Here is a 16,822-nt window from a genome sequence, read left to right as displayed (position 1 = left end):
CAAAAAAAAAGGGGGAGCTGTCAGTAGTAGTTTTTATGACACTGACTTCTCTCTAGAAACATTTTACAAGACTAAGTGTGGAATAAGAAAGTAATTTTTTTGGACATTATCATTTACACTAAAAGTTACCTCAATTCTTTCTGTCAGAGCTGGGTAAGATACTGCAATTAGGTGAAAAAGCACTTGCAACAGAAACAGGCAATCACTAATGCAGTTGTTACAAAGCCCTGCTTAAGATCTCATCATCTCCTGTTGTGTGCTGCTACTGCTCACACGTGTTCTAGGAAGACAAGTTCTCATGGGAGGAGGACAATCAAAGAACAACAACTACTTGTGAACCGAGGCTGGAGGAGTCTTACTTATGTAGGTCAGTGAAACAAAACTTGAGACAGACAGATTTTTTTTTTTTTTTCCCTCCCTAAAAATGGTACAGAATAAACAACAAACAGAAAAAGAACTGTTTAACTTGAAGGAGAACACAAGACCAAATGAGTGGTTCTCATGAATACATTTGGACTGAGAATTAAAGGTGGTCTTTAACCGTTAGGGTAATGGCATTCCTAGAACAGCCTCTGAATGCAAGTATTGGAGGCAAAATACCTACTTGGTTTTAAGGGAAGCGAGACCAGTATTGCTGAATGTGTTGGCCTTGGATCGCGAGGGAGTGTGCGTAGGACCTCAGGAGATTTTGATTACCTGGGTCTGTGTGCTCAGCATAACTTCTCTGTGCAGGGCGCTCAGCCCTGGCATAAAGTATCCCAGGTTTTGGAACCAGTGCGTTAATCCCTTTTACTTTTCCTCAGGGGTGGTAAAGATGAAGAACGAGAAACGTGTTGTTACCCCTTCCGAATCACCCCATACTTGGTCCATGTGTGTACTTCTGTCCATGTGGATGCAGAATCCTGCTGCTTAGCTTTGGCTGAGAAAATTCACTCTGGATATGAAGGCAAGTCAGGAGACTTCAGTGAAAAAAACAAGCCAATAGGAAAATGCAGTACATGGAAGTCTGCTTCCTTTGTTTAGAACTTGTGCTTGGGTAGTCTCACCCATGTAACTTTCGGTTTGTGTGTATGTGTATGCATGTGAATGCAGAACATGTGTGCCTTCTTTGGAAGGCCCTGAAGCGTTTGACCTCTTCTCACTATTTTTATTTTTGAGAGAAGTCTGTAGCACCTAAAAATTTGTAATGTTTCTGTGAGTTACTGGTCGGAAAGCAGTGAACAATTAAAAAATTCAGGAGCCGGTAACTCTCTATCGTGAGCAAAAGTAACGGTTAGGTTTTCTGTCTTAGTGCATATTTTATTTCAGTAAATATTTCTTTTTCTATTAGCTCCTCGAATTCCTATGGACAAAAGAGTCTTCACCACCACTCACACCCCTGGATGTGTTTTTCTTGAGATAGATGACAGGTGAGATTTGAATCTTAAGGCCTGTGAGGTGTGTATGGAGAGGTAGCAAAAAATCCTTTGGTGATGCAGCTGGAGACCCAAGTAAAGTAGTTGAGCTGTGCAGTTGGCAATAGTTAGTTAAACAAAGTACTTTTGTGTTAGTCCACTCATGGAAAAACATCTAGAACTCCACGGACCTAATCCCCTTTGTTGACTTAAAATGTGAATTAAACAGAACTGCAGTCAGTTTTCGTTATCCAGGGCAATGGGGACCTGTGGTAACACAGACAGTGGAAAACCCACACAATGCAAAGCTCTGGGGATTGCAGTGTGAAGATACAGCTGTACTGAGCTGGGTTGAATAAATGTGGCCAGACTAAAGCTGTCTCCTGCAAAGCCACAAGACTGTTTCTATAACACACTTTGCAGTATCCATGTCAGATTTCTTACTGACACTTTGCCTGTGACCTGTTTCTTCAAGATCCCTTTTTCTTTTTTTTTTTCTTTCCTATAGACAAGCACAAAACTGCCTGCAAATGTGAAAATCTGTTAGATCTCCAGGCATAGAAATGTTTGTCATTGGTATTTACATGTCTGCATTGCACTGGAGGATTATTAGATGGGCTGGAAAATGTTCTGTAGCCTTAGTTCATGCCATTGTAGATCATGCATGGGGACTTAACTGACAAGCAAAGGATTAAGGATGTAAATACTCAAAACTATATTATAATCAGTGATAATGTGTTTGGGTTTCAGAGCAGTGCCTTTGTTGGGTTACTTACCTCAAGATTTAATTGGAACATCCATACTGATGTATTTGCACCCAGAAGATCGTCCTTTGATGATTGCTATTCACCGGAAAAGTAAGTTTAGTTGCTTTAAAAGGAATTTCTACTGGTTTTAACATTCTTCATTATCATATTGCTTGACGTGTGACTGATCTGCAGTCTAGACAAAAATAAATTAATTAATGAATTAAAGCAACTAGTTTGAGATCAAAGCAAATTCAAACCCCAAGTTTTAAAAGACCCCAGTTGTTAGTGTTTGTACTTGCACTACTGTGTCATAACATAAACTAAACCTTGTTTCTTTTTTTTTTTTTTCCAGTCCTGAAATTTGCTGGCCAACCCCCTTTTGAACATTTACCTATTAGATTTTGTACTCAAAATGGGGATTATGTCATACTGGATACCAGCTGGTCCAGTTTTGTGAATCCTTGGAGCAGGAAAGTAGTGTTCATCATTGGCCGACACAAAGTCCGGACGTAAGTCAGATATAGAATTGATCTATTAAAGTGCTTTTCATTGAATACTCTGCAAAACAAAACAGTCTCAGTACTGAACTAGAGACGTAATGTTGCTCCTGCAGTCTATGAGAACTACCTAGCATCTGTCTTGCAGCCCGTTCCATCAGAACAGCATTAGACTTGTTTATTAACTATGAAAATAAGTAAATTACTTTGAAGTAAAAGGCAAAGCCAACTTTTTTTTAGCATATGTTTTTGCACATGGTTGATGTCCAAATACTGTGACAATGGACGTGTCTAAATCAAAATATCAGTTTTAGACAAGCCGAGTAAAAGCTAAAAATCAATGTAAAAAGTAGATAACTAACAAATAATTAGTTGACATTCATTCATGATTGGCTCACAAAAAAAACATCAATTGACAGACATATAGCCAAAATCACCTTCTGGCTTGTTTTTTTCTGGAACATTCACTTGATACAGAATCTAAATATTTACCAAGGTAACCTCTTTTAAAAATGCATGTAATATTGAATGTGCAAGTTAATTTTTCAGATGTTTTTCCTGTTGCCAAGAGATTTGGAAATATGACTGTCTGCCTTCCTCTTACCTGGTTTCTTTTCTAGGAAATGGCTTTTTGGGATGGCCTTTTGACTTTTTTATGGGGTGTGAGTTTGTCTTCTGAGCGAAGGAGGCAGAGGGGTAGATGCTTGTCAACCTTAACTCGTGTCACTGTGCTGCTGTACTGACTTCCCTGGGATTTCACATAAAGCACTGCTCTCATAGCACTTGCCCCACTACCCTAGCAGAGCTGCTAGTGGAACAGATGACATCCCTTTGTGTTGATTCAGCGAAGCAGTCAAAATAAAATAATGATAATAAAAAGAAGAATCTGTTCTAACTCTGTTTATGGCTACCTTTTCTTCATCAAATTAAAATTAATAGTGAAATTTTGTTGGCTGTCTCCAGAAGCCCTCTGAATGAAGATGTCTTTGCTGCAAGAAGTAAAGAAACGAGCAGTGTTGAGAAAGAGATAAGAGAATTGCAAGGACAAATTTACAAGCTGCTTCTGCAGGTAAAGAAGATGAAAGAATTTCAAAACGCCAGCTGGCCTTCTGAATGAGAGGCTAAAGAAGCTTGGGTCTGTTTAGCAGACTACTTTGGGGATGATCTTTTAAAAGGCCTGAAAGGAAAGTTCTAATGGAGACGGGCTTGTATGACAGCATTAAAAATATGGCTCTGGGTAGCCCACCTGATTAGAAAAAAATGTTTTGTTTGACATATTTGCCAAGTCTTTATGTTGAAAGATAAAGCTGCATCCTGAAACAGCTTTAAGCATGGTAGAGAATTTTTCCCAAGCAAGTGGTAGAGCCCAGAGCAATACTGACTTTTCACTTAATTTTCTTTGTTTACTTGAAGTTCTGTGTTGCAAAGTATGTTGTTCCCTCTTTTTTGTTCTTCAAGAGGATGATTTTTTTTAATTACTTTTTTTTTCCCCCCCCTCATACAGCCAGTTCACAGCAATGTTTCCAGTGGTTATGGAAGCCTTGGAAGCAATGGCTCTTATGAACACTATATCAGCATAGCATCTTCAAGTGACTCCAATGGGAATTGTGCAGAGGAAATACAGGAACCAGTAAGTCTATAAATGTCACTGCCTGCAGAGTAGTAAAAATACAGTTTTAAAAATGACAGTTGTTACTGTGTACATATGCACTACTCATCATGAATTTTACTGAAGTGGGAAGAAACAGCTATGTTCAAGCTAAATGTACTTAAATTGGTCAATTATAGAATGCTGGCTTTTGGTTTTTGCTCATTTTAGTCAGCAAAATTAGGAGCAGGTAACTACTATGGTAGTTCACTAAAGTAAATTGAAGACTTGCTTAACATCAGCCTTCTCAAAGAACCAGTGGACTTAGAGAGGAAAAAGTGGAAGAACCATGGAACCAGAAAGAGGATTGATGCATGTGGAGGGGTTTCTGTTTGCTTGGGATTTTCTGTTTTGTTTTAAAAAGGGCACTAGAGGTACAGTGTAGACTACTATAGAAGAGAGTGGAAACAGTGCTGTCCTAAAACAAGCATTGCAATTACCTAATTTCCTTGTGAGGCTCCTGGGTAAGTCATCAGCTTATTCCCACTCTCAAGGCTTGCGTCAGTGTTAAAACACTCAAATGCTGAGGCTGTTTGAGCTTTGTCATATAGTTAATTTAATTAAATTAACCACGATAATTAGATTCATTAAATTTACTAATACCAATAGATACCAGGCTTAGGCTGACAGTCTACTCCCTTTCAGTTTGGAGAATACAAGAACCCAAGCCCATCTTAATGGTCTCCTGTGGCCTCTTTTTATTCATTTTATTCTGACTTCACATTTTCATGTATCTCAAGATGACATTGCAACAAGTTTGTGCAGATGTCAACCGAATAAAGAATCTGGGACAGCAGCTGTATATTGCGTCAAGGAGCAAGCCACAGAATGGAAATGAACAGGCTGTGAGCTCAGAAATTCTAGGAGGTAAGTTAATGTAATTATGATCCTTAAGGTAACATGAACTCCTGTACATCTATAGCCATGAGTTTGGCTAGCTGGTGTTATACTGAAGAACTTAAGATAGCATTTTAGCATGGCTTAAATGTGGGAAGTGGTTTTGTTGTTTTCTGTTTGGTTGGGGTTTTTTTAAACAATCAAAAACCAAAAAAACAAAAACCACCCCAAAAAAACCCTCAGCAGATGCAATAACTTTTTACGGCTCCCTGAGATGTGGAGGAACATTTTTGTCTCTTTCTAGGTTAATAGACTTTTACTTTTTTTTTATTTTAACATTTTCTAGTGAAAATGCAGACTTGCTTTGTAGCAAGTATAAGTCTACTATGGAAGCTTCCCTTAGTTGCTTTATGTGGACTCTCAGAAACAATCCCTGGGTTGGAAAACACTCCCCCACTTCCCACTGAAGTAGTGGTTTAGTTACTGAGTGCTTAATATTATGCTAACGCACATTATTTGCAGTCAGTACCTAACACAAATATATGGAGAAAACCGGATGTTTCCTCAAATATCATAGGAATCTGTATTAAAACATTTTGCACTGTGATACTCTCTACAAAAGTTACAATTAACTTCTAGCCTTGTTGAGAAGAGGACTGCACTGTGAATGTTGATACTACTCTGACCAGTGTATCTATGCTATGAAAAGCTGTAAATTACTGTTAAATAACAGATTGGATTCTGTGATGTGTAAATTGAGAGAAGAGTAATGTTACTTGCAGCTTTGTTCACAATTTAAATACAATATTTTTTTTCTATGCTGTTTTCTTTGTGTTTGCTAGTTGTTCTGAGTCAGTGTTTAAGGTGTTGTGTGGAGTTTTTTTCTTTTTAGGCATTCTTTTCCCCTTCTCCCTCCCCTGCCTTGAAACATGTGAATTGAGATGAAAACACAGAATAACTTAGTAATGAGAGCTGTGCTGTCATAGGCCATATATCCCTGTATAGTACATATGTATCCAAGTGTATATATATACGTGTGTCTTGGTGGGGGTAGTGTTTAGATGCCTTTGAGAGCAGTCTTTGAGGATTTATTCTTTTCTAGGGAAGAGGCACGCTGCTTCCTGTTTTCTTCAGACATTGAGAAGTGATAGCACAGAAGAACCAGGCAATGCATTTTATGATGATTCAAAGAAGACTCCACGTGTTCCTTCCTATCAGCAGATCAATTGTGTTGATAGTATCATCAGGTAATAAACTATGAAGCTATTTTAGTGATACAAGTTTAAGATTAATTGGTGGAAGGTAAATATCCAAGCAGTTTGCATTGGTCTAAACTGTCTGAGTTTTGAGTTGTGAGATAAATTTTGGGATTGTTTGTAAAGCTTTCTGCCTCTCTGGGCAATCCATCCCCAATGCTCAGTCAATCTGAATTACACAGTAACAAAGAATTTAGGGCCTAAGATTCTGTTTGCAACTATTGATGTTTGTCTGCTGCTAGTTTCACCATTGACGCAATAGGAGTTTAAGAGAATTTCGATGGGCATAATATGTCAATGTCTTCTCAATGTACGCTTTGAGAACATCCATATAAAACAGAAAGTTGATAGAATTTATAAAATGTTGGTATTTTTTAACCCAGGGGATAATGTTGTCTTTTTTCTTTTTTCTTTTTTTTTTTTTTTTTAAAGAGTAGTTGATAGATTTTATTTAAAATACTCCTTGGAAAGCAGATACGTGTCCAGAGCTTTCTGCAGTGAATTTAAAATACTAGTTAACAACCCCTGGATCTCCAGTTTGGATTGTTCAAATGTTTGTCTCTCCAAATGGAGAAAAAACACAAAGTAGGGAGAGCTTCCTGTGATATGCTTTTATTTCAGATATCTAGAGAGCTGCAGTGTTCCAGCATTGAAAAGGAAATGTAAATCTTCTGCTAATACATCATCGTCATCTTCAGAAGATGACAAGCAAGTCCAGCAAAGTCAGCAGGAAGCCAAGGCATTGGAAGGTAACACAAAAGTATACTGACAATCATAATAGAACCGAAACAACTAATTTATTTTTTTATATGCCACTGTTGTACATTCCAAGGTTTATGTCCACTTTTTAAATTATTGTCACGCTAACAGCACAAATATTTTGGTTATGTGGTAAATATTTGCTTACCTTGTCTAGAACTCACAATTAAGTGCAAGCTACAATATTAAGTCTTTGAATGTAGAACGCATCAAAAGAACTATTGTTTGTTGTTGCTAAATGAACCTTCTGTTGCTCACTCATTTTATGCCATGCTTAGTATGTGCTAACGTTGCACTGGCATATGAATATTACATTTATTTGTATATAAGACTGTCTTATTTAATAGTCTGCGTAGTTACTGGTTGTTTCTGAACGAGTCAGACTTGATGAATTGGGAGCATAGTGCTTGGGATGAAATTCCATGTAGAAACTTTGTCATTTACTAATAAATACTGCTATCCTTTCAGCAGTTAATGCCCAAACTCCAATATCTGTTGATCGGGAAGAGATGCTGAAAGACCAGACAACTGCAGGCATGGCGGGAGCTCCTCTGGCAGACCTGACCCTGTCCAACAAGGCTCCAAGTGTGGTGTCTGTCACCAGCCAATGCAGTTACAGCAGCACTATAGTGCATGTCCCACACCCTGAATCAGGTACTGTTCACACTCGCAAAACACTGACTTGACTCACTGATTTTTAAATTTATACAATGTTTCCAGACTGAAGTACACAGATTGTCCATTTGAGATAAGTTCTCGTGAATATGAACTCTGAAATATAATTAGGGTATTTCTAGGGACACTGTGAAGAAAACTTGAGCCTGGAAATTTTTACAGTAGTTTAATAAAACCTAGTTTAACAGAGTGCACTATTTCCTTTCCCCTTTAACTTCATCACATGTATCTCAAACACAACAATGTGCTTTTCGCCATTGAGGATTAAAACATAAATGACTAATGGGCCAGCGTTACTTCATTTTAATGCAGAAAGAAGCATAAAAATTACTATTTAACTGTTGTTGTACTAAGAAAGTATGAAGAAAGAACTGCCTCTGTAACTTCAAAGTGAATTTGAAGTTTTCCGGACCACGCAAAGTAATTTGCTCAGTTGATGTTGGTGTAACTATATTTGAGTGTAAAGGGTGTTTTCTCCCCCTGCCTCTGCAGCCTGTATCTGCTCAGTAGCTCAGATGAGATTGTTTTCTATGTAACCCTCTGGGTGTTGTGGGAGTTCACACCAGAAGGCCAGAGCAAAGAGTGAGTGACTTATTTTCTTCCCTCTTCAAAGAAGTGACTACAATGGAGGATACTACTGTTGGAAGTGAACAAATTGAGCTGCCTCCTGTGAATGCTCAGAGTCTCACTATGGTACCTGAGGACTTAAAGCCAGTTGGGCTAACAAAAGAGACATTGTCAGCCCACACTCAAAAGGAGGAGCAGAACTACGTTGACAAGTTCCGCCAGAGGATCTTGCTCTCTCCATTTAGGACTTACCTTCAACAGGAGAGCAGAAGTAACAACGGACGTTCCTGCGGCCAAGGTAGGCAGCAGCTTTGAGAAATAAAGACTTATTAGATGACTTACAAAGACCAACCTAGCAGTGGAGTCTGGTTCTCCTTTGTATGATTTAGCGAGTATCTTACGATGGCTGCAAACAGAGTACTTCCTTTGAACTGCCAAGGCTTGACAACAGCATTGCCCACACAGAAGGTCTGCTCCATCTTGGATGTTGCTATCTTAGACTTTTCACAAAGCAGATAATTATTGGAATAAACCCTGCAAATCCCAAGTAGTTTATTGCCTCCCCTTGAAGGAATGTAAGAGATCTGATTGGGATAAGCCAAAATTGATGGATAAGAAAATTGATGACATGAAGGAAAATATTGTAGATATGTCAGCAAATCCATCACTGTGGTGTATGGAAGAAATACCCAGAGGAAAGTCAGCTCTCCAAATAAGCCACACTCAATTATCTGGATGCTTTTCTCTCTTTTTTTTTATTTCCCCTTGAAGGAATGTAAGAGATCTGATTGGGATAAGCCAAAATTGATGGATAAGAAAATTGATGACATGAAGGAAAATATTGTAGATATGTCAGCAAATCCATCACTGTGGTGTATGGAAGAAATACCCAGAGGAAAGTCAGCTCTCCAAATAAGCCACACTCAATTATCTGGATGCTTTTCTCTCTTTTTTTTTATTTTTTTTTATTTTTTTCTTTTTCTGCCTCCTCCCCCCCCCCCCCCCCCCCAGGTCTGTCATTTCAGTGAATGTGTCTATTTTTCTTCCTCCTTAGGAGATTCCCCTTCAAAGCAGATGAGCCCAGCTAGCTGTAAAAAAGGCAAACATGGAAAATTCAAGCGCCAGAAACCTCAGAGACAGCCCTCAGATAGCCACTCTTCTAGTAAAAATAGAAATAGTCTTCCATGTGAGAAGAGAACAATTCAGAAATCTGGATTCTTTTCTCTCTTTTTTTTTATTTTTTTTTATTTTTTTCTTTTTCTGCCTCCTCCCCCCCCCGCCTCCCCCCAGGTCTGTCATTTCAGTGAATGTGTCTATTTTTCTTCCTCCTTAGGAGATTCCCCTTCAAAGCAGATGAGCCCAGCTAGCTGTAAAAAAGGCAAACATGGAAAATTCAAGCGCCAGAAACCTCAGAGACAGCCCTCAGATAGCCACTCTTCTAGTAAAAATAGAAATAGTCTTCCATGTGAGAAGAGAACAATTCAGAAACAGTCATTCTCTCCTTCAGAAGTGTCCTATCTGAGCTCCTCCAGTATGAATGTCCTTCCTCCTCTGGGATTTCCTGTCTATTCGGATCCACTATCTAGTTTTCCAGCCTCTTCTGTAGGAGAGGAGCTTGTCCTTCACTCGTTAAAACCTGAGTCCGTGTCATCATCACAACTATGCTGTGAAGCACAGTCATGCCCAGCGCTTCATCCCCCAAACATAGGCATGTTTATGGCTGTATTTTTTCAGGGTTTCCCCATGTATGCCCAGATGCCTCAATACGTCTTTCTTCCTAGCCCTCAGTATGTTTATCCCCCCTCTTCATATCCATGCACTACACTACCTCCAGCCCCCCCTCCTTCTGCTCCATCACCAATAGCACTGCACTCTGTGGATCAGCCCTTTCCAGCCTCTTCTGCCACATCCATGGAGGGCCAGCGTGACCAAGCCCTACTGCTGAGTAGCTCACGGAGCAGTTCCCCACTTCAGCTGAATTTGCTTCAAGAAGAACTGCCAAAACCTATGGAGCTTTCCATTAGTACTGATGTTAGAGCACGTGCAGAAGCTAAATGTGTAAGTAAGAGGAATTTTTAATGTAGAGGAGAAACTCTTGATGTTCACGGTGTTCAGTCACCAAAACCAGTGATGATGATCTGTGTTTCAGGGTCACCAGATTTTGCTAGCTGCTTTTTCCAGTGACTGTGCTATGTAGACTGCAGGGCACAAATAGCACAGGAGGCGAAGAAAGCTGTTTATACTTGCGCCCATGGGAACTTGTAACAGTACAGTGTTGGCACTTAGCAAATGACAGAAATGTGAGATCTTCTGGTCTAGGCTGCCACAAGCTGCTTTTGCTCAGCATTTTGGCAGCAGCCTTTTCAATTAAATTGTTGGCAGGAATTTTGGGTTTGGGGCTTTTATGCATGTGGAACTTGGTTAGTGCTGCGCAATCCGCATCTTTTTTCACCCAGTCCCACAGTCTCTGTGGAGAACCAAAACAAAGGGAAGATAAACTTCTAATTACTCCCTCTGTCTCCCAGGGATGCAGCTAATGAACGAAGAACAGGGATCCGTGTGGGTCGGTTTCCATACATGGGCATAGAAAAGGCCTCTCCAACTTCCGCGGTAAACTCAGAGGCAGGAATCTGAGCTCTGCAGGCAAGGAAAAAAATGTTGGCTCCTGAATCCAGATTGGGCTGGAAAGGCTGGATCAGCTGAAACTGCAGGGTAGGGTCCTGAAAGGGGAGTTGGTCTACCTGTAGCTGCTGAAGCGGTGAGCTTCACATAGTGAATCAGGGGAAGACTCTCTCATTTTCCCTGTGGCGCACCATTGCTTGATGTGTGTGGCTGCTTCATGCCATCTAACAGGACACGAAGGGAACTGACTCCTCTCTTGTCAGCAGAAAATATTAACTTAACGCAACAGTACAATATCTTGACCCAGTGGGGAAGGATCTACAGCAGAAACCAGTAAACTAGAGTCCAGATGTTTGTTGATTTCACCCATGAAGAGTGTTATCCTGAGTTCTAGACTGCCGTTCATTTTCAGAGCTAGAAACTCCAAACCTATTGAATTGACATGAGAACTTAGTGAACATGTGACAAATTCAGTAAATGCACAAACTTCCTTTTTCAAACTTAAATGTAACTTCCATGGATGTGTTTGTTTTGATTTTTGTTTCCAGGACAATGATCCAGAAGATGGTGGTAACAGTGCTAGTCATTGTGCTTCTAGTGAATTTACTGACCGCTCGCTGTATGAGGACTCCCAGTTGGGTACAGGTTCAGCAGCATTGGGCAGTGGATCAGCTTTGTCTGGTTCTTTAGGCTCTGGCTCCAACGAGACTTCTGGTTGTGGCACAGGTAGGGAAGTTCGAGATTTGGATGTTTGGTGCTTTGCTGCTAGATGGCTTGCTCACATGTTGGTAATTCAAAACAAGATACTGTAATGAGAATGGGAAATCCCAGTAAGAGGATCTGTAGTCTTTACTTTTCACCAGCTTTAAGTGTTTGAAGCCAAGTTTATTTCAGTAGTTAGAAATGGGAATCTAAGAAGCTATTCCTTTAACCTGTAAGTCACTCTTTAATTTTGTTCATTATCACTTTTCTCTGCATTAGATACTGGCTTACATCTTACTTGAGTAAAGGTAAATCTGCCTAGAGCAGGACCTCTTGAAAGAGAAGCAGAGAAGTTGACCTAATTAATTTTGAGAAGAGCAAATAGAGCTTTGGGGATCTTGAGTAACTTAATAGAATGCCCTTTATCTTTGAATTCTCGATAGGTAGTAATCACTTGCCAGAGCAATCATCTGGGAGTACCTGTGTTCATATTACAGAACGAGCTTGCAAGAATACACTGGTGTTCTTTTACTTTTTGTGCTGAATTACTAGGATTTCTCAGGCATCTGCATTCATTTTTTTCATGGTAATTGTCAACAGGTAGTGGCAAAAGCAGCAAGGATTCTGCCAGTAATGATTCTTCTGAAGCTTCCAAGGAAGAGAAGAATCAAGAAGCAGAAGAAAAAGGGACAGCTCATAAATCCAACCATGAGTCAGCCAGGATGATGATGGATCACACACCTGAGCGAGTTCTAATGACTTACCAAATGCCTAACAGGTTGGAAAACTTCAACAATTTCTGACATGTAGTTTGGAATTGTGCATAGAACTGTAGAATTAAAAATGAGACCATGGAAATAATGCACATGCACCTTCTTGGAGTTTCATTGGTATTAATGTACTGTTTGTGTATTTTACGCCCTGGTTATTTCCTTTGTCTATTTTTTTTTTCCCCCATTTCTCCCATCAGTTAAAATATGGTAATGTGTAACCTTTTTGCTGAAGTTAAGGGGATTGTTTATTGTCCTGTACTTTGAATGCATAAGGGGGTAAAAATACTTAAGTGTTATTTGCAAGTTGCTTGTAATTAGTTTATATATAATTTGTAATGAGATTCCACATTTAAAAAAAAAAACAAAAACCAAACCACACAAAACAAACAAAAACCCACAAAAAAACCCCACACCAAACAGCCAAAAATCCCTAACAAAAATAACAACCAAAAAACCCCTGACAGTTAGACCAGTGTTGAAAGAAGCAAATAAGGTATAACAATGGCTGATGCTGCCTATACTGGTGGAGAGACTCTCCCAATGTGATTATAATCAGTGCCTGCCTTGCTTCATTTAGTACAGCTGTGTTCACAGGTGTCTGTTACTTGCAGAATTAAAGAGGAAGTTTTAAAGGAGGATCTGGAGAAGCTGATAGTTATGCGAAAGCAGCAGCCTTGGTTTACAGATGGGCAAAAGAAGGAGCTTGCAGAGGTGCATACGTGGATCCGGACCCAGACTGTCCCGCTGCAAATCAGCACCCAAGTAAGGAGTTGTGAAAGGAATCAGCAGCTTAGTCATGCTTTGGCTAGCTAGAGGCGGTGCCATTTCTAACCAACGTGATCTTATAGTGCTGGGGTCACTGATGTTTATTACTTGTAAATATAAGAAGGAAATGAGCTGGAGTACACTAGCCAGATGAGAAATGACAAAATACAGGTCTTTCCATTGTATTTTTTGCAAGATATGCAAATTCTGTGTAGGAACCACCTGTAGGAAAGTTCCTTCAGTCACACTGTTGGATGAATGGGAATAGTGTCACACTCTCACATAAGAGTCCATACCTAGTGATGTTTTTTCTGTTGGTTTTTCTGTCTTTTTGCTCTTTTTCTTATGAAGTTGATTGCTGCTATGATTGAATAGCACCTAACACTGGAATGTTATTGAAGATTAGAGCAAGTATGTTCAGCAAGCTGAAAAATGCTCATAATCACAGAGGAGGTTCAGGCATCTAGTAAGAAACACAAAAATAGCTGGCTTCTTGTAGGTGGATTCATTCTTTAAGAACTTTGGTATCTTATGCCTGATAATTTTAACTGGTATAACTCTTGGGCAGTCTGATAAACTACTTCTGATGTATATTAGTATGTGTTAGAGAATGTCCTAATTAGTTTAAAGTGCTCCCAGGTGCTATGGAGAAGAAAAGAGCAAGGCAGAACTAGTCCCACCAGTATCTAGAGCTCCCAATGACAAGTTGTACAGAAAATGTCAAGGCAGAGTGGGCTGCATTCATGTACTCATGCAGCAGAAAAATCTAATGCCTGTTATAGTACTGCATGCTCTATGTGCTAGTATTTTCAAATGTGGCGTTCTGAGCTGTGGTACTTATTCTTAGAGCAGAAAAATTGAGAAATCTCTGTCTCTGGAACAAGACCAGAAAACCAGTCTTTGTTTTCCTAATACCTTGTTGACAAAAATCTTGTGTGTCCTAGTGTGGTTAGGACCACGTGTTTGATTCAGATAGCAAAATGATGTCCAGTGGTCTCGCAGAAAATTCTGTTGAATGTTTACATCTCAAATGTTATGAGATGTATTGGTATGCAAATATAAATATTTGATATCTGAGGTGCTAAAACTGTTCCTAAGCAGTAGGTCATGTTTCCAATATAGATTGTCATTTTGCAAATGCAACCAGGCTTCTGACAGTAGAAAGAAATGCAGGATTTCTATTTTAATACTTTATTTCAATATCATACCATTTCTCAAGAACAAGAAAAATCTGTTCTGTCAATACACTCAAGCATTTCAGCCTTCTTTTGTTGGTCGGTATTGTTGCTGTTCAGTCTACAGTCCAAATCCTTAATGAGCAGCTTGCTTATAAAGCTGAAAGATAAGGCCTTCAAATTCAAGGAAGTCACATGCCTTTTTATCTCAAAGCTAAAACTGTATGTTCCACTAACCAAAGAATTCACTTCTGAGACAAGATAAGTTGGAGGTGCAAGTACCTGCTTCTGAAAATAGGGTATCTGTATAATCTCTGCTTTTAAAGAGATTTCAGCCCATTGGTGAGAGGTTTCAGGAGATTGCAACATGTCATGCTATCAGGATTTGACTCTGAAATATACTCCTAAGAAGGAGAATTTAAATTACTATGTTCTTGTTCCTTTTTAAAGGGCTGTGTTACATGTGACATCATGGAAGCGAGTTGTGAGGCTGCAATGGCTGATGACAATATGGAAAACAAGGGAAAATAGTCTCCGCTCCTGCAGCGCTGAAGACATCGGCACTTGTGTCAGTAAAACTGCTTGGTGTAATTCCCGTTCTCTTTTCCTCTGGCTTTGCTACATACTAGTGGTGAATCTATCTGGCTATCTCTTCCCAACATGAGCAGTCGCACATGTGAAACTAAATCTTCCTCCATTACTCCTCCACTCCTGGCATGACTTTGAAGACAATCTTTCACTGGGAGGCTGTTTCCTTTCCTGACCTCACAGACTCGACGCAGAATGGGTTATGTTTCTAACTTTCGATTGCTCGATGATGAGCAAATACAAAGGTGTTTTGGTTTTGGGTGTTTTTTGTTTGATCTTGACAAGTAAGAGTCTGAAAAGATGCAGTGATTAAGAACCTATAGTGATGAACCGAACAGATCAGAGCATGTTTACTCTCCAAGTAAGGTATACGCGTTGAAACCAAGCTACAACAGAGTGCTCTTCACTTTTGTTTGTTCAGTATTTAAAGGACTAAACTGAAGATCCTAATATTCTGAGGCTCTTAAATCACTGTAGCTGGTTTGAGAATCCAATAGTCTTTTTAATGAGCAGCTGAAAACTGGCCAAGTTATTCTGCATCAAAATGCCTTTCACCAACTTGTGCCCATCAAAAAAATAAACTGAAGTGGAAAGAAGCAAAGCTATTCCCTATGTTTTTCATTATAAGTGTGTTGGAACCAAGCTGGTTTATAGCTTTTGCTTTTAAAGCTGTGTTTCTCAGGATAGGTGTTTTAAAATTAATTGAGGGTAGCTGGCTTACAAATCTGTTAGAGATTAAATTCTAAATAGCAATCAAAAAAAATAGAAGTAACAATTCAGGAGTTACTTCCTTATACAGGATCTGCTTTTTAATAAAATACACATGAAAAAACCTTTTCTAACAAGGCACTATGGCCTAGTTATCAGTTCAAGTAGCTACATGCAATCTTTTATCTTACATTGCTACTGCTCTGGAAGGCTGACTTGTATCTTAATTTTTTTGTTGTTGTATTAGAGTAGTTAGATGAGTTGAATCCAGACATAGCAAATAGGAAATTTTGAGCCATTTCCCTGTTTTGTTTTTGTTGTGGTGATGCCAAAAAGAAAAAGAGATTGAGCTTCATTTCTTCTGTTTTCTTGAGAAGTCATATGTTGTGGGGCAAAACTTGAACATCAAACCACATATTTATTATTTCTTATCACTGTTGACTTCCTGTACCAGTTTTAACCTCTTTCTTCAGTCTCTGGCTTTTGAAATCCATGGACGAAAAATGAGTTTGTGCATAGTGTGAGTTTGTTGTTCAGAAAGTGGTAACCACTTTCCCTTTCAGTTTGTAAAAGGACTTGTTCTCATATTAATACTTCTAGCTTAAAGCTGAATGTCTCAAAGTGCTCTTCAAACAGGACGCGCTTCATTAAAACCTAGCAAATTTTGCCTGATTTCCCCTTTGTTTATCAAAAGCTGGATGTAATCAGATTTTCTTTGTGGTGTTATTAATCCCCTTGGCCTTCTCCACAAAGAGTTTTAGAATGTGACATGTTACTCACCCTTTTGTTCTGTGTAACTCTTCCTTTTCTGCTATGTGAAGGATTTTCACTTTTTCAGTTTCATTTACTAGTAAGCTTCAAGTTGTTGAGTAAGTTAAAAATACTGTGATCTGCAAATCATTGAAAGAAAACTGTATTTATCTAAAGGTTTTTGTTACTTTTTAAAATCAATTCATTGGCAATCTTTTCCATTAAAACTTATTTCAAGTAAACTTATTTTTACAGAATTTTAAGTTTTCAAGGCTAATTTGACTCAGGCAGTGTTCTTTTTTTTTTTTTTTTCTCCTACAGTATGCTTGCCTGCCCTCTGTATACCTATTGCTTTCT

At 39.0% G+C, this 16,822-nt stretch overlaps 1 protein-coding gene across 1 annotated transcript in view; it reads left to right on the top strand.

The window, feature by feature from the left end:
• Positions 1–14,971, top strand: part of PER3 (period circadian clock 3) — a 20,607-nt gene extending 5,636 nt beyond the window's left edge. The window contains 16 exon segments of the mRNA XM_009274103.2: positions 804–946; positions 1,331–1,409; positions 2,145–2,251; positions 2,496–2,652; positions 3,604–3,709; positions 4,145–4,270; positions 5,029–5,155; positions 6,228–6,372; positions 7,003–7,130; positions 7,609–7,794; positions 8,429–8,680; positions 9,716–10,440; positions 11,553–11,730; positions 12,307–12,484; positions 13,091–13,241; positions 14,870–14,971. Of these exon segments, the coding sequence (XP_009272378.2) occupies positions 804–946; positions 1,331–1,409; positions 2,145–2,251; positions 2,496–2,652; positions 3,604–3,709; positions 4,145–4,270; positions 5,029–5,155; positions 6,228–6,372; positions 7,003–7,130; positions 7,609–7,794; positions 8,429–8,680; positions 9,716–10,440; positions 11,553–11,730; positions 12,307–12,484; positions 13,091–13,241; positions 14,870–14,971 (2,890 nt within the window).
• Positions 14,972–16,822: the final 1,851 nt, after the last annotated feature.

Source organism: Aptenodytes forsteri, unplaced genomic scaffold (genome assembly GCF_000699145.1).
Source record: "Aptenodytes forsteri isolate BGI_AS27 unplaced genomic scaffold, ASM69914v1 Scaffold16, whole genome shotgun sequence".
Taxonomy (NCBI): Eukaryota; Metazoa; Chordata; class Aves; order Sphenisciformes; family Spheniscidae; genus Aptenodytes; species Aptenodytes forsteri.
The sequence above is the reverse complement of the archived record's forward strand: the minus strand, read 5'-3'. Positions and strand labels throughout refer to the sequence as shown.